This window comes from Falco cherrug, chromosome 1 (assembly GCF_023634085.1).
Source record: "Falco cherrug isolate bFalChe1 chromosome 1, bFalChe1.pri, whole genome shotgun sequence".
Taxonomy (NCBI): Eukaryota; Metazoa; Chordata; class Aves; order Falconiformes; family Falconidae; genus Falco; species Falco cherrug.
In genome coordinates, this window is record NC_073697.1 from 42,661,735 (window position 1) to 42,680,571 (window position 18,837).

An 18,837-nucleotide genomic window follows, 5' to 3' on the forward strand; every position below is an offset into this window, starting at 1 on the left:
AATAAGCCTTTGTCTTTATGCTGTACGGCAGGAAAGACTGAAGACTGAATAGTCAGTCCAAAAATTGGGGGCGGCAAGTTTCAAGTAAAGAAATGGAAGCAACAAGGCAAAGGAGAGGTTTCAAGTGAGGTATTTTAGGAGACTGCGTTTTCAACAGAGTGGCTTAACAAACCAGGAGGTATCTTTACTGAAGCCTCATGAGCTCTTTAGGTATTGGCAGGTTGCAAGTCCAGAAACTATTTCATGAGTGAAAGAGAACGGATTAGATGAGCAAAGAGGCATAGGAAAACATACTGAACCATGGTAGCATCTCAGCTCAGGGAACAAAATTACACTGTTGTGGAATGGAAGAAAATTCTTGAGCACACATAGGTGTTCTACAGAATATTTTCTAACAGACAAAACACAGCATATTCAGTGAATCTATAGAAAGGGAGAAATGGGCCAATGAAAAGGACCATGAAGATCATTTTGATTCTATTGTAAATTACTCATAACAGTAGCTAGACAGTCAATTTGAGATTCTTTCTACAGAACGAAATTAAACAATATACAATGGAAATACCACTAACAGGAGGAAACCTTGAAACATGCGGGCAAGAAAAAGTAGAAGGACATAAGATCTAGGAACTGAAGAGACAAATTACTAAACCGTCAAGCTATCATGCCTGTAACTAGACTCTATGACAATATTTTTATTACTAATCTGCCTTCACCCAGCCCTTTCCCACTCACTGTAATGCACATCTCAGTTAAACTCTTTAGTATGGGAGCTATGAGTCTAAAGACATTGACCTTGATGGAGGGATTTGAGTTTTATTCTGGAGGTGTGTCTATGTGCTTATAGATATGTTTAAGCACTTGCATGTGTTTGTGTAGCAGAAAATAAATGTTAGCTAGCATTTGCAGGCTTCACTGAAGTGATTTAAAGGGAGTAGGTGGTTACTGCCCTAGAACATAGAAGGGGTTTGATGATATGAGAGAGTAGGAGGATAATTAAGATTGCAAATATTATTTCTGTAGTTATGTAGTACAGTATTTACTGTAACTAACTTCTGTTTCTGTATATCCAAATATTTAAGTTTTCTCTAAATTCCTGTGTCTTTCTTTCATGCAAAATGTTCTTAAATTTGTTTTCTTAAAGGAAACTTCTAACTGATGGGCATGCACAGAAATATTTGAAACACTGTTCCTTAAGACATAAAGCCAAAAGGCAAATAAGCATCACACACACACACACACACACACACAAAATATTAAAGCTTGTGTATTTTAAGCAGCATTCCTTTGTTTTCATAGTCTATATTACTATCATAAACTCTTCAGACTGCCATAGTTATGTCTAGGGATCATAGCGTTATTACATTCAGTACAGGATGCTAATGCTGTCTGCAAGGGACATAAAGAAAGGGGAGTCATTCCACAATGGTGCTCAGAAAGGAATATTAAAAAGATATTAAATATCAAAAATTGTTGACATTTTCATAGTATATTTGTAGTGTGTGTTCTAGGAATCAGTGGATGAATTTATTCCCCTTCCTCTGGTTTGCTAGTTGAACGCAAGACGTACAATTGGATTAAATGGAAAATATTTTATAGATACTTTGTTGAGGTCATAGAACTTTTATCACAGCAAGCTGGTTGTTTAACCACCATTTACCTGTATGATTGCTCTCTGATGCTGTAGTAATTGACATTTTAAAAAAAATAGAATGTTTATATTATGGCTTTTTAAAATAATATTTCTGGATCAAATTTACAAAGCAGAGTATTTCACCCTCTGATTATGAAGCAGTAAACAGGTCTGTTAATTTTCAGTGTATTCTTTTGAAAGTATTATTGTATCTAAATCAGTATCTAAATACTGATTTTACAATCTTCAATTAAATACAATACATTACTTTCAAAATTAATAATTTTTACAGTGTGTATCTGTGCAGGAAATCACAAAGTGGCTGTTATTATTTACTGTTTAGGTGGAGACATGCCTCTTGTGTACTGGTGAGAGACATAGTATGTGCCCAAATTCTTATTCGAATTCACTGAATTACCAAGTTGATCCTGCCACTGTCGTGCATTATTTTCTGGCAGAGCACAACCGGGATTTCATAGCTACTACACAAATACTCCATATTGTATGGGAGAATGCAGAGAAGAAACTTGGGACATTTTCAGAAATATAAATTTGGTTTCTTACACTACTGGATTAATTCTCCTGCTGGTAATATAGAGGGCAACTTTGATTAATTTAAATTTATTTGATTAGGAAGAAAAATAGTGACTCAAAAGTACATACCAAAATCTCAATGAGTCATAGATTAGTTTAGGTCAGAAGGGACCATTAAAGATCATCTGGGCCAACTCCCCTGCCACGGGCAGGGACATCTTTCACTAGATCAGGTTGCTCAAAGCTCCATCCAACCTGACCTTGGACAGTTTTCTATTGAGATGACCTTACTTTACCTCTGGTTTCAAGACTGAAGAATAGGATGGGTGCAAGGCATGACATGCTTCCAAGATATACTTAAAGGCAAGCTGTGTTCTGGATTGTTTCACAAATTAAGTCTTAACTGGGGTCCCTCCCTTAACACTCCCAGAAATACTGGTCTGTAACGTAGGAGATCATCTTTCCAACATGCATTCCATAAATGGGAGCAATAACCAAATATTTTCTGATTTACTGGGCATTTCCTGAGAGCTCATGAAACTCTTGAACATTCTTTCAGAAATGGTACTGCAGTACAAATAGTGGAGCACAGCATAGTTTCACAGGTCAAGTCTTTACACTTCTCTCCCACAGGAAAAATCATTAGAAAAATAAAGTTTTCATTCCTGTCCTTCTCCTTCAAGATAAATGGGGGAAAAAGAAAAAAAAAGAGAAAAAAGGAAAAAAAAAAACACAACAAACCAACTGTTCACTTTATACTAGAGAGGTAATATGCATCATGGCACTACTTTAAGATGAGATACTTCCTACCCATTTCACACTTTAGAAATAATTACTTAACACAGCACAGCCCATTTTATTCACTGTAACTTTTTCTCAGTAATTTACTTTGTAGTTTTGAAGTGAAAAGCATCATGCGGTGTGGAAAGCCACAGAGCTGCTCCTGCTGGGCTTTAGTTTATTTTTTAAAATTTCTTTAGGCATTTGATCATCATGGAATTGACTCACCCTTAACGCTAATTGCCATACTAAAGAAAACTTCACTAAAATATAGTCTATTAGAAACAGAACTGGATTGGGAATTGGAAATAGAGTCTAATTCCCATAGACTGTGGATTCAGTTACTGTCTTGTTGGTGTGCATCATGACCACATGTAACATGCAGAATCTTTACAATTGTTCCTGTTTTATAGCAATCATTGATTTTTATAGGAAGTGTTTCTTTAATTATAATTTTGTAGATAATACCAATGAAATTTTAGGGTATGACATATAAAAATAGAGTAATAAATAGGAAATGTGGAATGCTACTTTGCATTACTACTGAAATTGGTATTGAAGCCACTGCAGAATTAAACCTATGATTTGTTAGAATAATATGATTTAAAATGTTTGATGCTGTTATATATTAAAACCAGGTTTAATTCAGAACATCAAAATTTTAAGTTATTCAGAAGAGAAAGAAGAAAACGAGATATAGAGGTCAGTTGGCACTTCTACCACTTGCAATTAGTTGCTATATTCATCTGTCATTAAAATGTATTCTAAATGGCTGCAGATGTCTGTGGATATCTTTTAATAGTGCATGATTTGTACCGAGACTTGCAAACTACCACGTTTGTTTTGGTACAAACCATGAACTAGTCCCCAGTAAAAAATCTCCTGCAGTGAATAATGCAGTGCAAGTCCAGATCAGTGGTTCAGCTCCAAAGCCAATGCTAATTGATAACAGAAGGCATAGCCAGGATAATTTAAGAATTTAATTTCCACAGACTTTCAATCCTTTTGAAAATATACACACTTGTCTCATTGGATGAATTTTCAAAAGCATCTAAATAACTTGGTATGATATAAATAACTTTGGAGCTGACAAATCAAATCCAAGCACATTTAAAAGTTCTTTGGAGAGTTAATTTATTTTTTTTTTATTTAATAATAATAAAAAAAAAATTGGCACCTTTGAAGGCTTGTTCAGTTTCATCTATGAACATCAGAGTGAAGATGGTGCTAATTAGCATTTGTTATAAAGTTATTTCGGGTCTTACACTGGAACCACAGGTTTCAGTCTGCTGTGATTTCATTTAACATTCTTTAAATTTTTTTACACTTCATTTCCTACAAGAAGTCTTTGTGGCAATCTACCAAAAGAACTACCTTGCTTTTAACTCATTTTGCAATATTTTGGGAGTTTTATTTGTGCCTGAAGAGGAGGGTGTATCAAGAAAATTTGAAAAATATTTTTTTTTTAATTATTATTTATTTTCAAAGGGTGGACAAAGTGTGAACTGTGCAGTGGGTTTGTATGTTACATATTCATATACTTTCTTCCATTTCCATTAGTTATGAGATGGGCTCCAGTGGCAATTACCTTAATAGTTTCAATGCCATCGTTATCAACATAGAAAAGTTGACTTGTCATATTGCACATTCATAGTAGTAACTCTTATTGGAGGCTTTTATGTGGGTGTACAGAGCTATTCATTCCATTACTCTGTGGACCAGGCAGGATGGTCAAATTAATTACTCCCTCATGAATATAGAAGATAAAGGGCCAAATCCAATTAAAGACCTCAGAGTCTATGAGCTTGGAATTACAACATGAACATTTGAAGTGATTTTTTTTACCACAGGGGTACCAGGACCTGGGTTATGCATTGAGATTATTGAAAAAAGTGAAGTCACCTCAATCCAGGAGATAAACGGTGCTGAGTACAGCCTGGGCCCCCACGCTTCTGGGTCTTAAAAATGAAGGGTTGGAAGGAGAAGGCTTTTTCCAGCTTATGCTCTATCCTGAGGCATGTATGGGTAGTTATTTTTTTTTAAAAGGTTGAGGATCTAAATCACATAGAAGTTATTCTGCTCTCCTATTTTTTTATTTTAATTTCTTTTTTTTTTTTTTTTTTTTAATAGTTAAGTCTCACCCAGGAAATGGGAGGCCTCGGTCTGATTTTCTGTTGTGGGGTGTCATGGCTTAACCCCAGCCGGTCACTGAGCCCCACGCAGCCACTCCCTCCCTCCATGCTGGGACGAGGGAGAGAGTTAGAAGGGTAAGGGTGAGAAAACTCATGGGTTGAGATAAAGGCAGTTTAATAGGGAAAGCAAAAGCCGTGCAGGAGCAAAGCAGAACAAGGAATTCATTCCCCGCTCCCCACGGGCAGGCAGGCTCAGCCATCCCCAGGACAACTGGGCTCCAGCAGGTGTAACGGGGACTTGGGAAGATGGATGCCATCACTCCCAACAATCCTGCCTTCATCCTTCTACCCTCCTGCTCTATATACTCAGCATGATGTTCCATGGTATGAATATCCCTTTGGCTAGTTTGGGTCAGCTGTCCTGGCTGTGTACCCTCCCAACATCTTGTGCCCCCCAGCCCTCTGGCTGGCAGGGCCTGAAAAGCTGAAAAGTCCTTGACTCAGTATAACCATGACCCAGCAACAATTAAACCATCAGTGTGTTATCAGCGTTGTTCTCACACCAAACCCAAAACACAGCACTGCACCAGCTACTAAGAAGAAAATTAACTCTGTCTCAGCCGAAACCAAGACATGGGGAGTCGTGAATCTTTTCTTTCTTATATATCTCTGGACTGTGTGTATATTTTCATGTATCCCACTGAAACTGAACTGTGGTGTGGCTAAGGATCAGAAGGACTGCAGGCCCCAGAGCCCACCCCAGCACATCCCACCTGGGACCCCATGCAAGGCTGTGGGGGCAGGTTCGCGTTTGTTTGCCCTTTTGAATCCACCAGCCTTGCATCCCTGCCTTCAGGAGGAGGAGGAGTCCCTTCCCTTCTTTGATCCCATTCCGTCCACTTAATCCAAGTCATCTGTTTGATGATTAAAAAAATACAGCATATATTCAGTCGAATTTTGGAGTGTCCATAAAAAAAAAGTGAATGTTCCAGTCATTCAAAGGAAATAATGGTAAAACTCCTGGTGACTCTAGAGGAAGTGCAGAGAGGCTTTGTGAATGCACCAGTAAAGGTCTTTATGCATTGAGTTTTATTCTAAGAACAGAACAAAAGCCCAAAAAAATTCTGATATGTACAAGGAGAAAGAAGCACTAAACAGTTCATAGATTTAAAGCATTATTTTATGCTTAATTAGTTTGTAATAGCCTTTACAAAGGTGTTTGGGTGTTTGTTTTTTGGTTTTTTTTTTTCTGTAAAAAAACTGTTGATGAATATGTCACAGAGTTATTTTCAACAAGCTTTTACTTCAGATATCCCACATGGACATTCAGTTATTTTGTGTTGGCTTTTACACTAATGCCCTGTAATTGTGTTTCACTTCCTCTGATTAAACTGACAAGTAATTTGAGTGGATATCACTTAGCACATTGATCTGAGTTGGTGACTGGAATAGACCACAGCTTTGCTCTGTAAAAACAGAAGGAGTTGGTCCTTTGCTCTTGCATTCTTTTGAATGTCTGGTTGGAGTTTAAATAGTTTATTTTTATTTTTTTTCATCGCTAACGCCTCATGGGTGTGGTGTCCTACAAAGGAACACATGGACACAAAGAAGGCAGGACTCAAAGTGAATGATTTACTACTCTAATGAGTTATTTCCTTTCCCAGGCTTTCCTTTATCCCCATGCATTAAAAAAGGTTGCTAAAGTTACAGTATGTGTCAAATTAAACCTCATGTGCATTGTTTGCTTGCAGGTGGGGTTCTCACTGAAGACGTGCCAGGCTGAAAAGCCTTGTTGCAGACACATGTCACTGCCCTCAGAAAATTTGACACATGCAATAACCTGATACTGCTGCACAGTACACTGCCAAGTAGGGTGTCAGAGCTGTGAAGTAGCTGTGGTTTTACTGGCTGCAAGAAACATCAACCAGAATAATTTCAAATATTGTTTCAGTGTAGACTGTAATTGAAAGTGTTCAGAACAGGTTGGAGGATAAAGAGAAAGCAAAACAAATGAACAAACATAAAAACCCACCTGGGTGGTCTGGAGGGAACTGACATGATAAGGGAAAAGAAAGTCCCAATAAATTTGAAAAAGTATTTAATACTCTCTTATAAGTACAAATCTTGCGTTAGCATTGACTTTCAGCTGCATACATTGATGAATACATTTTTAATAGGAAATAAACCCTTCTTTCTTTCTGGATCATCTCAGGAATGTAAGTGTGATGCAATTAAAAAGAAAGAACTACAGAGGTATTACTCAATACACATCTCATAAAGAGATCTTTTGGATAGTGACAGATGCAACTGACTAGTTGAAATCCTGTTTTTCAGTGATATTTGATAATCAAAGCACTTTAAATGCCATCAAGAAAATTCTGTGACTCCTACGGACAGGCGAGATTTGGGAGGGTTTGTACTGTGAGGTCATATAATGCCCGTCTTTACGCCATTAACAATAATTCTGCATCTAAATAGAACATTATACTTGGAACTTCAATATGTTCCTTAGAAATGTGTGTAAATGTTGTGAACTCTTTGATGTACTTCCAACAGTCACTTTATTTGTCAGAGATGTCTGTTTGTTTTAAAAAGCTCCTTTGCTGAAAAGTTGCTTGAAGGTCCACATTATAGAAGCCAACATTATAGTCAAATATTGTCATCAAATAGAGCCTTTCTCTCAAATACATAAACAAACAAAAAAGTCTTTGCTTGCAACCAAATAACATTACGTCATTCTGCTATTCCTCCAAGAGGGAGACCTGAAAAATACTAAAAGGCTGTTTATGAGGGGTGCTGAGATGTCTCAAGGAGTCCTGCAATTAATTCAGTGAATAACGCTCACCCCTGTGACTCATAATATATCCTTTAATCTAAAACCAACTATGAAGAGATTGGCTACAAGTGCTTGCTAGAGAATGAGACATAAAACCAAGGCCAGTGGTCATACCAGACATCAATATCACTTCCATTAAGAGTTCTAATAAGTATTTCCACTAATCTATAACAGAGATATAACAAAGATGTACTCAATAAACTTTCTGAGTTTAGATGCATTTGGTATTATTTGTCATATGTTATAAATTCTTCTGACCTTCTCTACTGCTCCTCTTTCCTTACTTGCCCGGTATTACTTCAACTTTTTAACAGATAATGTTTTAATAGAAAATATTACAAAGGCTTTATTCATATCTATTTCATTACTTAATAACATTAATTATTATGCTTAGAATGCACTTTTCTCAAGAGCTTGTATTAAAGTGTGTAGATTTTAACACTTTTTATTAACATACTCCTTCACTATGGGCTTCCATATCTGATGGGAAAGAAAAAATGTATGCTATCTCCTTTTCTCCATTTATTTTAGATTAAGAGAAGATATCCAGAAGTGATTTAAAAGCAGATTGCAATTTACAGCTGTAAAGCAGTTGGTGATTAAATGGGGAGTTTGTAGTAGACCCTTTGCAAGTAGATGTCTGTGAAGAAATTAGAATAATTTTGAATTCTGGAGTAAACATTTCTGACCTTCTAAATGGAAGCATCTGCAAGATTTCATTTAACTGATGAGTGGAGGGATTCTCAGCTGGTGTAAATTAGTGTCGCTTTAGTGAAGCTGATGGTTTTATAATAGTTTACACCACCCACATTTCTTTCCTCAGAAATTCTATTTTTTATATACATTTAAGTGTAGTAGCATCAGTTTTGTGAACTGACATCAGAATATAAATCTTCTGTTTATTCTACAAAAACCCTTATATTTTCCTCGTTGAGTCCCCTGAGTAAGCATCACAAAGGAAAAGAAGCTCTTTAACTGCAGGAAACATTCTGCAGATCCCTGTTCTAATACAAATGGTTACAAAGTCACCCCCTGTCGAAAAAAGGCAGGAAGGGAAGCTTCAGAGACATCAGTTCTCAAGGGCATTGTGACAGAAACCTAATGTGCATGCTAACACTTGTATCACCTGCATTTACAGTGATACAGATCACATTATACACGTGCTGAAGAGATTTCTTGAGGACATATCAGAAAACCTGTCTCAAACTACCAGTCTTGGCTATCTCAACTGCATTTCCTTGTATTCCCCTATTACCAGCAAACTTCAGTTCCAAATTAGGGTAATGTTGGCATATGTCTTTATCTGGAAAAGCTCAGATTAAAGAAATCCAGCTCTAAGTGGTTTTTGGGTTTGTTTTTTTGGTGTTTATTTATTTATTTATTTATTGTTTTCTTTTGTTTTCTTCATTAAGTTGTGATAGTCCTGTGACCAGCAACAGACCTCTCTTGCAATCACACCTATAATTACAGAGGCAAAAAACAGGTTTTGCACAGTGTTGTCCTCAAGCCATTGGTAGTGACAGCCAAAGCATAAAGTGTGTCTGTATATTTTTGTATGTTAAGGGGTTTTGAAGGGTGAAAATGAACAGGGAGAAACAAGCAAGATTAGAATCATGGAATACCAGGTACAAAGGAACCTCAAAGACCCTGTAGTCCAACCTTTCTTAGCAGAAGTACAGTCTAGATGACATGGGCCAGCACCCTATCCAGCTGAATCTTTAAAGTGCCCGAGGTTGGGGAATTCACAACTTTCCTGGGGAGATTATTTCAATGGCTGGTTGTTCTCGTTGCAAAAATATTTCCTTTGGTGTTCAGTAGGAATCTCCCCAAAAGTAACTCGTACCCATTATCTCCCTGTCCTTCCCATGTGACACCTTGTAAAAAGGGAGTCTTTATCTTCTTTGTAGCCACCTTCTAAATACCAGAACAAGGTTCCAAGGTCTCCCCTGAGCCTTCTTTTCTCAAGGCTGCACAAACCCAGCTCTCAGCCTTTCCTCACAGGGCAGGCTTCCCAGTCCTTCCATCACCTTTGTGGCCCTTCCCTGGACCCCCTCCAGCCTGCCCACATCTTTTTAGTATAGCAGGGACCAAAACTGAACACAGTGTTCCAGGTGTGGCCTGACAAGCGCTGAGCAGAGTGAGATAATGACTTCTTTACCCCTGCTGGTGATGCACTTGATGGTGCAGCCCAGCACCCTGTTGGCTTTCTTTGCCACAGCAGCACACTGTTCGGTCACACTGAGCCTGTTGTCTACCAGGACCCCCAGGTCCACTTCCACAGAGCTGCTCCCCAGCCAGGTAGATCCCAGCCTGTGCTGCACTCCTGGATTATGTTTTCCCAGCTGCAAGCCTTATGTTGGTCTTTGTTGAATTTCATCAGGTTCTTGTTAGCCCACTCTTCCAGCCTACCCAGGTCTTCCTGCAGGGTGGCTCTCCCTTCCAAAGCGTCCACATCCCTACTCAGTTTGCTATCATCCACATACTTCAACAGGGTGGAATCACCATCCCTGGAAGTATTAAAAAACACATAGATGTGGTGCTTGGGTTTAGTGGGACATGGTTTAGTGGTGGACTTGGCAGCCCTAGTTTAATGGTTTGACTTGATATCTTAAGTGTCTTTTCCAACCTAAACGATTCTGTGATTCTATGGTACACTTGATCCCATCATCTAGATCACTTATGAAGATATTAAACAATGTTGGTCTCAATATCAATCCCTGGGGGACCCCACTTGAGATAGGTCGCCAGCTTGAAAAGGAGCTAAGATGGTTAAGATCCAATGCCAAATCTAAAATTTATGAAGTGTCTCTTTTAGGCAGTGGGAAGAAAGTGAATTATTTACGGGACCTCAAAATATCACAGCCTGAAAGTAGAGGAATGTCTTTTGGGGAGGCTTGTAAAAAAGATGCCCCTACAATGCTAATATTTTTTAATTCTCTGGAAGAAAATGATCCAAAACACACATAATTTGTCCAAATTGCAATCTGTAGCCTGATCCTTAGGAGGGCTGGACAATCTTTGTAGTTATTAAGAAGGGGTTCCATCTCATGTAACTTAGTTGTTTAAGAATTAATCATCTAGTACTACAAGACCTCCTCCATTGTCAGTAGAGAAACAACCCCATGTGGTGGTATCTATCCCATATTAAAATAAATACGTAAGACAGATGGGTACTCTAAAAATGCCTATCACTATATACTGAATATAGAAGGAGTGAAAATAACTAGATTTGTCAGTATTCCTAGATGGTAGAATTAAATGAGATGGTCCTACCCTGAAAACTGTCACTGCTTTCTTGAATGGCAGTGTGCTATGTTATGATCTGAATTTAATTAAATTACACAACTGTTAAATGATGGCAGGATATTCTTGCCTTGGGGAAGAACTTCTAGTAGATGCATGGTTTTCTCCGCCCTTTCCAAAAAACAAACAAACAAAACCCCACAAACAATGCACATGTTTTACCTAATGAAAATCAGTTAGATTTATATGTTACACTTGACTTGTAACTTAGGCAAGTCCCACCAGTTGTTTTTTCTGTGCTTTTGGTACCTCAGAATGCTGTAAAATCCAGTCCAGGCTAGTAGCTAGAAGAGGAGGAGTGTATCCCCACCACAGTGATCTTGGAAACTAGTTCAAAAATACACAGAAATACAGAAATATTCAATGTATGTCTACAAATCAAAAAAAGACTACCAAAAGCAACAAAGTGCTGCCTTCATTCTCAGGTATGAAAAAGTTATCCATCTTACGCATTCTGTAATATTATTATTACTCTAAATTCTTCAGGCAGTTCTTTTTTAGGAAGCTTAGATGCCAGTACATGATTATGGGTAGATATCAATTAATATGAGCAGCTGCCACTTGGGAACTAATAAGATCAAGTTCTAATCCTGTCTGGTCTGTCAAATCAAACTGCTGTCATTGATAACATTTCTGAAAATCCTTCGTTATTGCCAAAAGACAAGAAGCAGTTGCAACAGTGAATTATGCATAACAAGAAAAGGAATAGCCACAAACCAACCAAAATAAAATACTGCACTACCCACAGGTTCTCCTTCTTTTAAGAAGAAACCACATATGACTGATATTAAACACACCATTTAATTCACGAGTTCACCACTTGAAGGCATTCAGATATTGTGGTGGTGTGGACTACATAAAAAACATAAGCAAAATTAAAAAACAAAATCCTCTTCAACAATCCACATATTCAGTTTCCATAATTTCTTTATTTCATTAGATACTTGGTTACAATTATATACACATCTAAATAAATTCTGCTTGGATGCAGGCCAAGGACAAGATTTGCACATCTCAGGTACTGATATCATGTCCAGGACATGGTTCATTTATATTTTATTTACTTTATTTACTATCTGGGTTTGCAAGGATATGGCTTACCCAGTCTTCTGCATAGTTGTGATTATTTACGCTCTACTGGAACCAATTACACTCACTGTGATCTGGTCACAATTTTGTAAGGTAATTAAGAACTGCTGAAAGCAAGTGTTTTATTTTAGGTGAACTTCTTAACCATAACATACATTTATGAGCAGGCAAGATAGTATACATACTGGGATCTTGTCCTTTCTCTGTGGTAACGGAACCTTTCTCCTTTTCAACTGCATCAACAAAGGCCAAAAGACCTGAATATATAAAGGATATCTAAACAACCTTTTTTCTCCATTTATGCAAAATTCTCAATCTTTTTTTTTCTCTCTCTCAAGAAAAACTGAATGATTAAGAGAAAATGGGAATGTACAAATTTGCATTCCACGTGAGATGATCCTCTCACAAAATTGAAGATGGAAAACAGGTGACTGCAGAACCTCCAATGTAGTTACTTAGAATAAATGCTAAAAAACAAAATAATGTATAGGAATAAAGTATGGATGTAATCACTGAGCTGAGTAGAACAGTAATTCACATTCACAGCGTGCTCCTAAGAGACTTCCCACCATTCTATTTACTTTTTTAAAAAATATATTAATCCTAAGATGTCTTCTTCAGCTCATCCATAGAGGAACCATACAGATTTTCTAAAATATGTTTTCCTGACCCATGTCCCTAGTGAATGACTACGGTTTTCAACTTCCAGTTAAATTTAGTCTCTACTCACTTCTTCGAGGATATGTAGTTTAGCCTTTTCCTGACCCAAAATTAATTTTGTAAACCTGTCAGAAGGAGACTATGTATTGGTACATTTAAACCTAGCTTTCTGCTTAAAAGCACTGATGCAGCTTATGTGTGTTGCTCAGAATGTTTTTCCTCTCAGTACTAAGCCTCTCTTCATCACTTTTAAAAGGGCTATTGAACATGAGCATAGTTTTTAAAGAGTGATGTTGTTCAACGTTTAAAATAAAATATTAGGACAGATATATTTTTGAGCAGCAATTTACGCCTTAATAAAACATTGTGATATTGAAGTTCTGAATAAACTCTAAATAATGGAACCATCCAACTAGGCGATGATGAAAATATAAAAGTATATCAAGGTTTGGTAGCTTTTGGATCAATAGATAATCTTTCCACCTGTCTCCTGGAGGCTAAATTACTCGATTAATGGCAATGAGGATGCCTTGGACATGCAACACATAATATGTTAAGAAACTGAACTCTCCCAGGTATTTTGGCTTTTATCTAAAGCAGCAGAGGAGCCAGAGGAGTGTGTAAAAACAGTGGTCGCAAAACTTCTTACACTGTTTTAGGCTTATACTGTTTACCAATTATCATTAGTATTATTACTAATACTAGTAGTAGTAGTAGTAGTAGTATTAATAAATTGAAGCACTGAGGTTCTAAATTATGCACTTTAAAGGAAAAGGATAATAGTTGTCACTAACATCACTCATGTACATGTCATGCGCATATTTTTTTCTCTGTGACATTATGTTGTAAGCCTGCAGTTGCGGCACTTTTTGTGTATTTCTTGGCACTCCATCCCCTTCTTTCACAGGTTACTATTGTCAGCCATCTTGACTGCCATTGCTTATAATTATTTTATTTTTTTTAAATAATATCCTCGAAACAGCAGGTGTGCATCTCACACAACTGTAAGTAATCCCAACTTTTCAATACAGGGATATTCATTATCTTAACATCTAAAGCCTCTTTATAATAATAATTTTGGTAATAGCAATTTTATCTGTTTCATGGGCTGAAATTTAAGCTCTGTGATTTCCATATCGGTGGTATTTGGAATTATTCAAAACTAACAACGCATTTCCACTCTGGAGCGTCTTCATCCAAGGTTGATTGTATCTTATCCAAATTATGCTATGTCTGTAGGCCAGCTGGCGTGACTGTCCATGACTTGATTTTGTGATATTGTCTAGGATCAGAAGAGTGTTCTATTAAGTACCACATGCTGACCAGAAGAGTCCTGTAATGAACGAGTTGTGGGATATAAACGTCCTTAACACTTCTGAAAAAATATTTTGGGAGATTTTTATTTTATTCCAACAGTATAAACTCTGAACAGCTCATGAAAAGAATAAAAGGAGGTAGAACAAAAGTATCTTTTTTAGAAAAAAACCACAGTGCTATATCTTAGCAGAGATCATTCTAGCAGAGACTGAAATCTCTTATGATCCTTAAGTGCTTTTTGTTGTTATTTTATTTCAATTCCTAACTAAATGGAGTTTCCCTTCTAAATGCTTACCTTAATATTATGCACTTTTAACTGTGAAGCTTTTTAGACTTGCTTAATATAAAGAAAGCAATGATTGTCTTCTCTATTTGTTTTATTGTTCAACTAATATTGTTGACAGTGGTTGTGACTGTAGGCATTGTAGGGAGAAATAGAACAGTACCTGGATTTCTTCCACCAACCGGACACAGATGTGTTCAAAAGCTACTCAAGTTTTCATGGCAGGTGGCAAATCACATTTAAAAATGTATATTCAGGGAGCTAGATTTTACGCTGCATGATCTGGGAGGGAGGCTGCAGGCTTGAGCTAGAAGTATGATAAAAGACCCATTCCCGACCTGGGGGACTCTGCAGGCACCACAGCCCCTAGCCAGGAGCCCCTGAAAACAAGCTCCTCCTCATCAACTGAGAATAAATCAAACAGGTGGGGAAAAACTCTAAGGAAATTAGTGTGGGAGTGACACAGATTGAGAGAATCATTTGAAAATATCTTGAGTAAAACCAGTATTCAAATGCTATTAATGATCACTAGAAATCAGCAACCTGATTAATATGTTATCCTGCAGCAAAGTTCTCCTTATTACACCATGAATAGATGTAACTCTGTCCACAAGAACTCTGAATACCAGTATTTGGGCATTCAAGTAATCCTGTACATTTCTCCTTCTCCTTTTAACCCAAAGCCAGCAGCAATTTTTACTTCCTTTTTATCCCATCTCCAAAGTATCTTTCTTCCTTTTGCAGAAAAAGATTAATAGAGAAATGATGTAAGGCTCAATACTAAGCTTTATGTGGTTTTTTTCAGGAAACTACTAAATGCCTTTCCATGCCTTCTAGGAATGGAGGCCAAAAATTTATCACAGAGCAACACTAATATAAGTATTTAAGGACTTAAATAAATAAACTTTAATAAACTTATATTTTCAGCACAGAGCAGATGGTGTTTGACAGACTTGCCTGAAGCTATGTAACATCACATGCCATGCTATTTATTTTTCAATAATGTGATTTACTAAACAAATTTCTCCTTCTTTGAAATCATACAGTGAAGTAGAGTTTGTGTATACAGAGGAAAAGGCAGTAGCCATCTTATAAGTGTCCGGTGAAGGACACTTGAAATTCCTGGATAAGTACAAATTGTGTAGAATGTGAGAAGCATCTCTACAACTTCACGTGTATTCATATGTCTTAATAAAATATTGCCACTGAGAGAGTCTGGCTGGATCTCTGCCCACTTGGTTTGGTAGCCTGTTTGCCAGCACAGCCTGGTTCGTGCCATCTAGCGTCTCAGACAACATGGCTTGGGCGGTTGCACAGAGCAGGGAGGTTTTCGGTAAGCAATATAGGACAGTTTTTTCTCTCTTTTGGAGGGAGAAGGGCCTGGCCAGATGGATATTGACAGTTTGTGTTGTGTGACCTAAGGGTCACAGAAGGGTTCCCAGTTGTCTTGTGTTTTGCAATAGGACATACCTTAAGGGCCACTGTTTATGTAATTTAAAACTAGACTAAAAAAGTTACAGGATAAATTTGAGGAAAGGCTTAGGAGAAGTGCTAGACGCAGGCTACCATGGGCCTGCTCTTGATGATAGTTTTCTCCTATGAGCAATACAAAACACTCAGGTTAGGAACGTGAAGTACAAACTTTTGAGTCAATCTCAAAATTTCTACTTTTTTCAAATGGCCATTTAGGGAATGTCAGGAGCCTTTGCTCCTAAGCATCGTCGTTTATCAGATGCCTGATTAATTCGGTGTCATTGAATCCTGTAGCTGCTAACCTGGAAAAAGTCCCAAGTTCCTATTCAGGTCAATTTTCTGACCCCCTAAATGGGTGCCAAGCATTAAGTGCTTGACCTTTCATGTCAGTGGTGAACACAAAATACATCATTGAAGAAGAATTTTTAACTAGTTGTTTTGCTTGAGAGCTGTAAAATACCATCCCAATATAGCATGAAGTTTCATGGTGTTTGCTTTTTGCTTATTCAGTTAATATTCACTGCAAATTGAAGTTTAGCAAATTATTCCCTGATTTATATATAGATATATATATAAATAAAGGTTACCTTTGCCCTAACAAAAAATGTCTTTAAACATTTTGTGTATTTATTTATCTTTCTAAGACAATGCATTGAAGTTTAGGCAATGAGAAGGAAGAGAAGAATTTAAACAACATAAAAGAAATTGAATTATTTGACTGGGAAAATAAAGCATCCCAGAACACTAATGTCACCAAGGATACTTGGTTCAGCTAGTAAACAGCACACAGCTGGAGTAATTGAATTTTTCTTGGAATATAGCTTTGTTCCTAGCAAACTAGGAACCTGGCTGAGAGTAGCTTGCCTGGCAGTCCCCGTTGTACCATTTCAACAGTCAGGAGAAGCTTCCTATACCAAACTTATCTGCCTCATTTTTATTGTGAGATTTCAGCTTGAAAACCCATAGACTGTGCACAAATATGACAGCTGCTGCCTTGGTCAGAATACCAGGGACCAAATTTAGGATGTCTAAAACTAAAAGCATGTGCTGACATTGCTTAGGCTAAAGAGCCATAGTTCTTGAGCTGTGGACTAGATGAACTCAGTCAAAGGATGAACAGAAGAAAAATGTGGTAAAAAAATCAGTGGGTTACACAGATAACTCCTTTTGTATCATAGCAAAGAATTTGTAATGGATTCTTTCTAAAAATCTAAGAGGTAAACATATTTTGTGTTAAACTCTGGTGGCACTTGATATTTTTGTGTTTGAGTGTCTAAACCAAAAAAAAAAAGGGGACGGGTTTTACAGATTTCTAAACAATCATAAATGCATTGGCCTTGTATCATAATTAGAGTTACAGACAATAATAGAAAGCAGGCACTCTCTTGAATGAATGCTCAAAGTGGAAGACTGAAACATGGGCCACTTGCCAGTGTGGCCATGTAGAGCTGGTAACAGCGCTGTACATTTGAGAGATCATTATTGAAAGGGTATGTTTAATCCCCATCCCACCCTAAAAGTGACTTCTCAATAGTTCCCAGAAACGTATGCTATTAGGCTCAGCTGGAAATAGAAAATCGCTCTTAATCATATGCAAGGAATGATTTAAATAGGCGTATTCAAAAACAGCGTTGGGAAGGAAAGAGTACCGCCAGAAAGAATGGAAGAGCATTTTGATTTTTGATGAAAAGCCATCAAACATAGTTCAGTGTGATAAGAGTTGTGACAAATCTTTAGAGAAGCAGTTTTTTATTAAGAGAAAGGTAATACAGCTGACAAAGTCACTTAGTGCTTTTTGTGCTATTGAATGTAATATTTTTTTTTTTCCATTGGTTATAAACCACAAGAACCTTTTTTCCCCCTTTTAATCATCATGAGGATTTTTGCTTTGTGACTTCCTGCAGGAAGGTGTTTTAAGTGGAATTCTTTATACTGCACCTAATATCTACCAATATGATTCCTGTTACAAACGTAGGGACCATTTTCTTTCTGTCCTCAAGCTGTGTTGCTGCTTATTATCATGTTTAACATTCCCAGTGCCTGGCAGGATGGAGATTAGGAACTCTTAATTTTCATTTTACAGTGAAAGGTCTCTCCAGATTTTTGGTGTATTGGCTATAATATATGCACATAATTTATTGGTGGAACAGTCCTGAACTCTCCAGTGAGTCACCTCAGTCTTTCTTCTTATCATTTTGGGATTGTTTCAAAATAATCTGCTATCCCCCAACACATAAACATGTTAAAAACATTACATTGGAAATAGCATCTCGATGGAAGCAAACAGAAGGGGTTGCACCGATTTCCTTTGATAAATCTGAATGTCTTTTTTTTTTTTTTTAAGTGTATATTTTCTGCATTATTTTTCTCTAACTCTAATATTTCATTTTTAACAGACTGGAAGGAAAGAGAAGGGAGACCCACTCAACATTGCTATTGACAAGATGACCAAGAAAACACGAGACCTTCGAAGACAGGTAATCTATGCTTTTTATACTGCTTCTTGATTTTCCAAGAATTCATGGCTATTCAACTTCAGACTGGTTTTGCCACCTGTAAAGGTATAAAGAATATGTCCTTAATTAGATATGACACTACATTACATATGACATTAAGCAAAGGAGTAGTATTTCCTGAGCCAAAAAAACCAGAGACTGAAACATTCCAAGTGTAGCCCCCAATGGCTGTAGTATGTGGGAGGGTAGGCAGATTGGCCAGACCTTAACTGCCTTTGCAGCCAGCAACCCCAGTCATAAAAACACTGGCATATGTGCTTATTTGTGTTTATTTGAATACT

General features: G+C 37.2%; 1 protein-coding gene across 2 annotated transcripts in view; it reads left to right on the forward strand.

Annotated features, from left to right (window-relative positions):
- CTNNA2 (catenin alpha 2) overlaps window positions 1–18,837 on the forward strand; it is a 515,013-nt gene that overhangs the window by 372,854 nt on the left and 123,322 nt on the right. For both annotated transcript variants that reach the window (XM_055698149.1, XM_055698157.1), the window contains exon 8: window positions 18,437–18,517. In XM_055698149.1, the coding sequence (XP_055554124.1) occupies window positions 18,437–18,517 (81 nt within the window). The remainder of the gene's footprint in view (window positions 1–18,436; window positions 18,518–18,837) is intronic.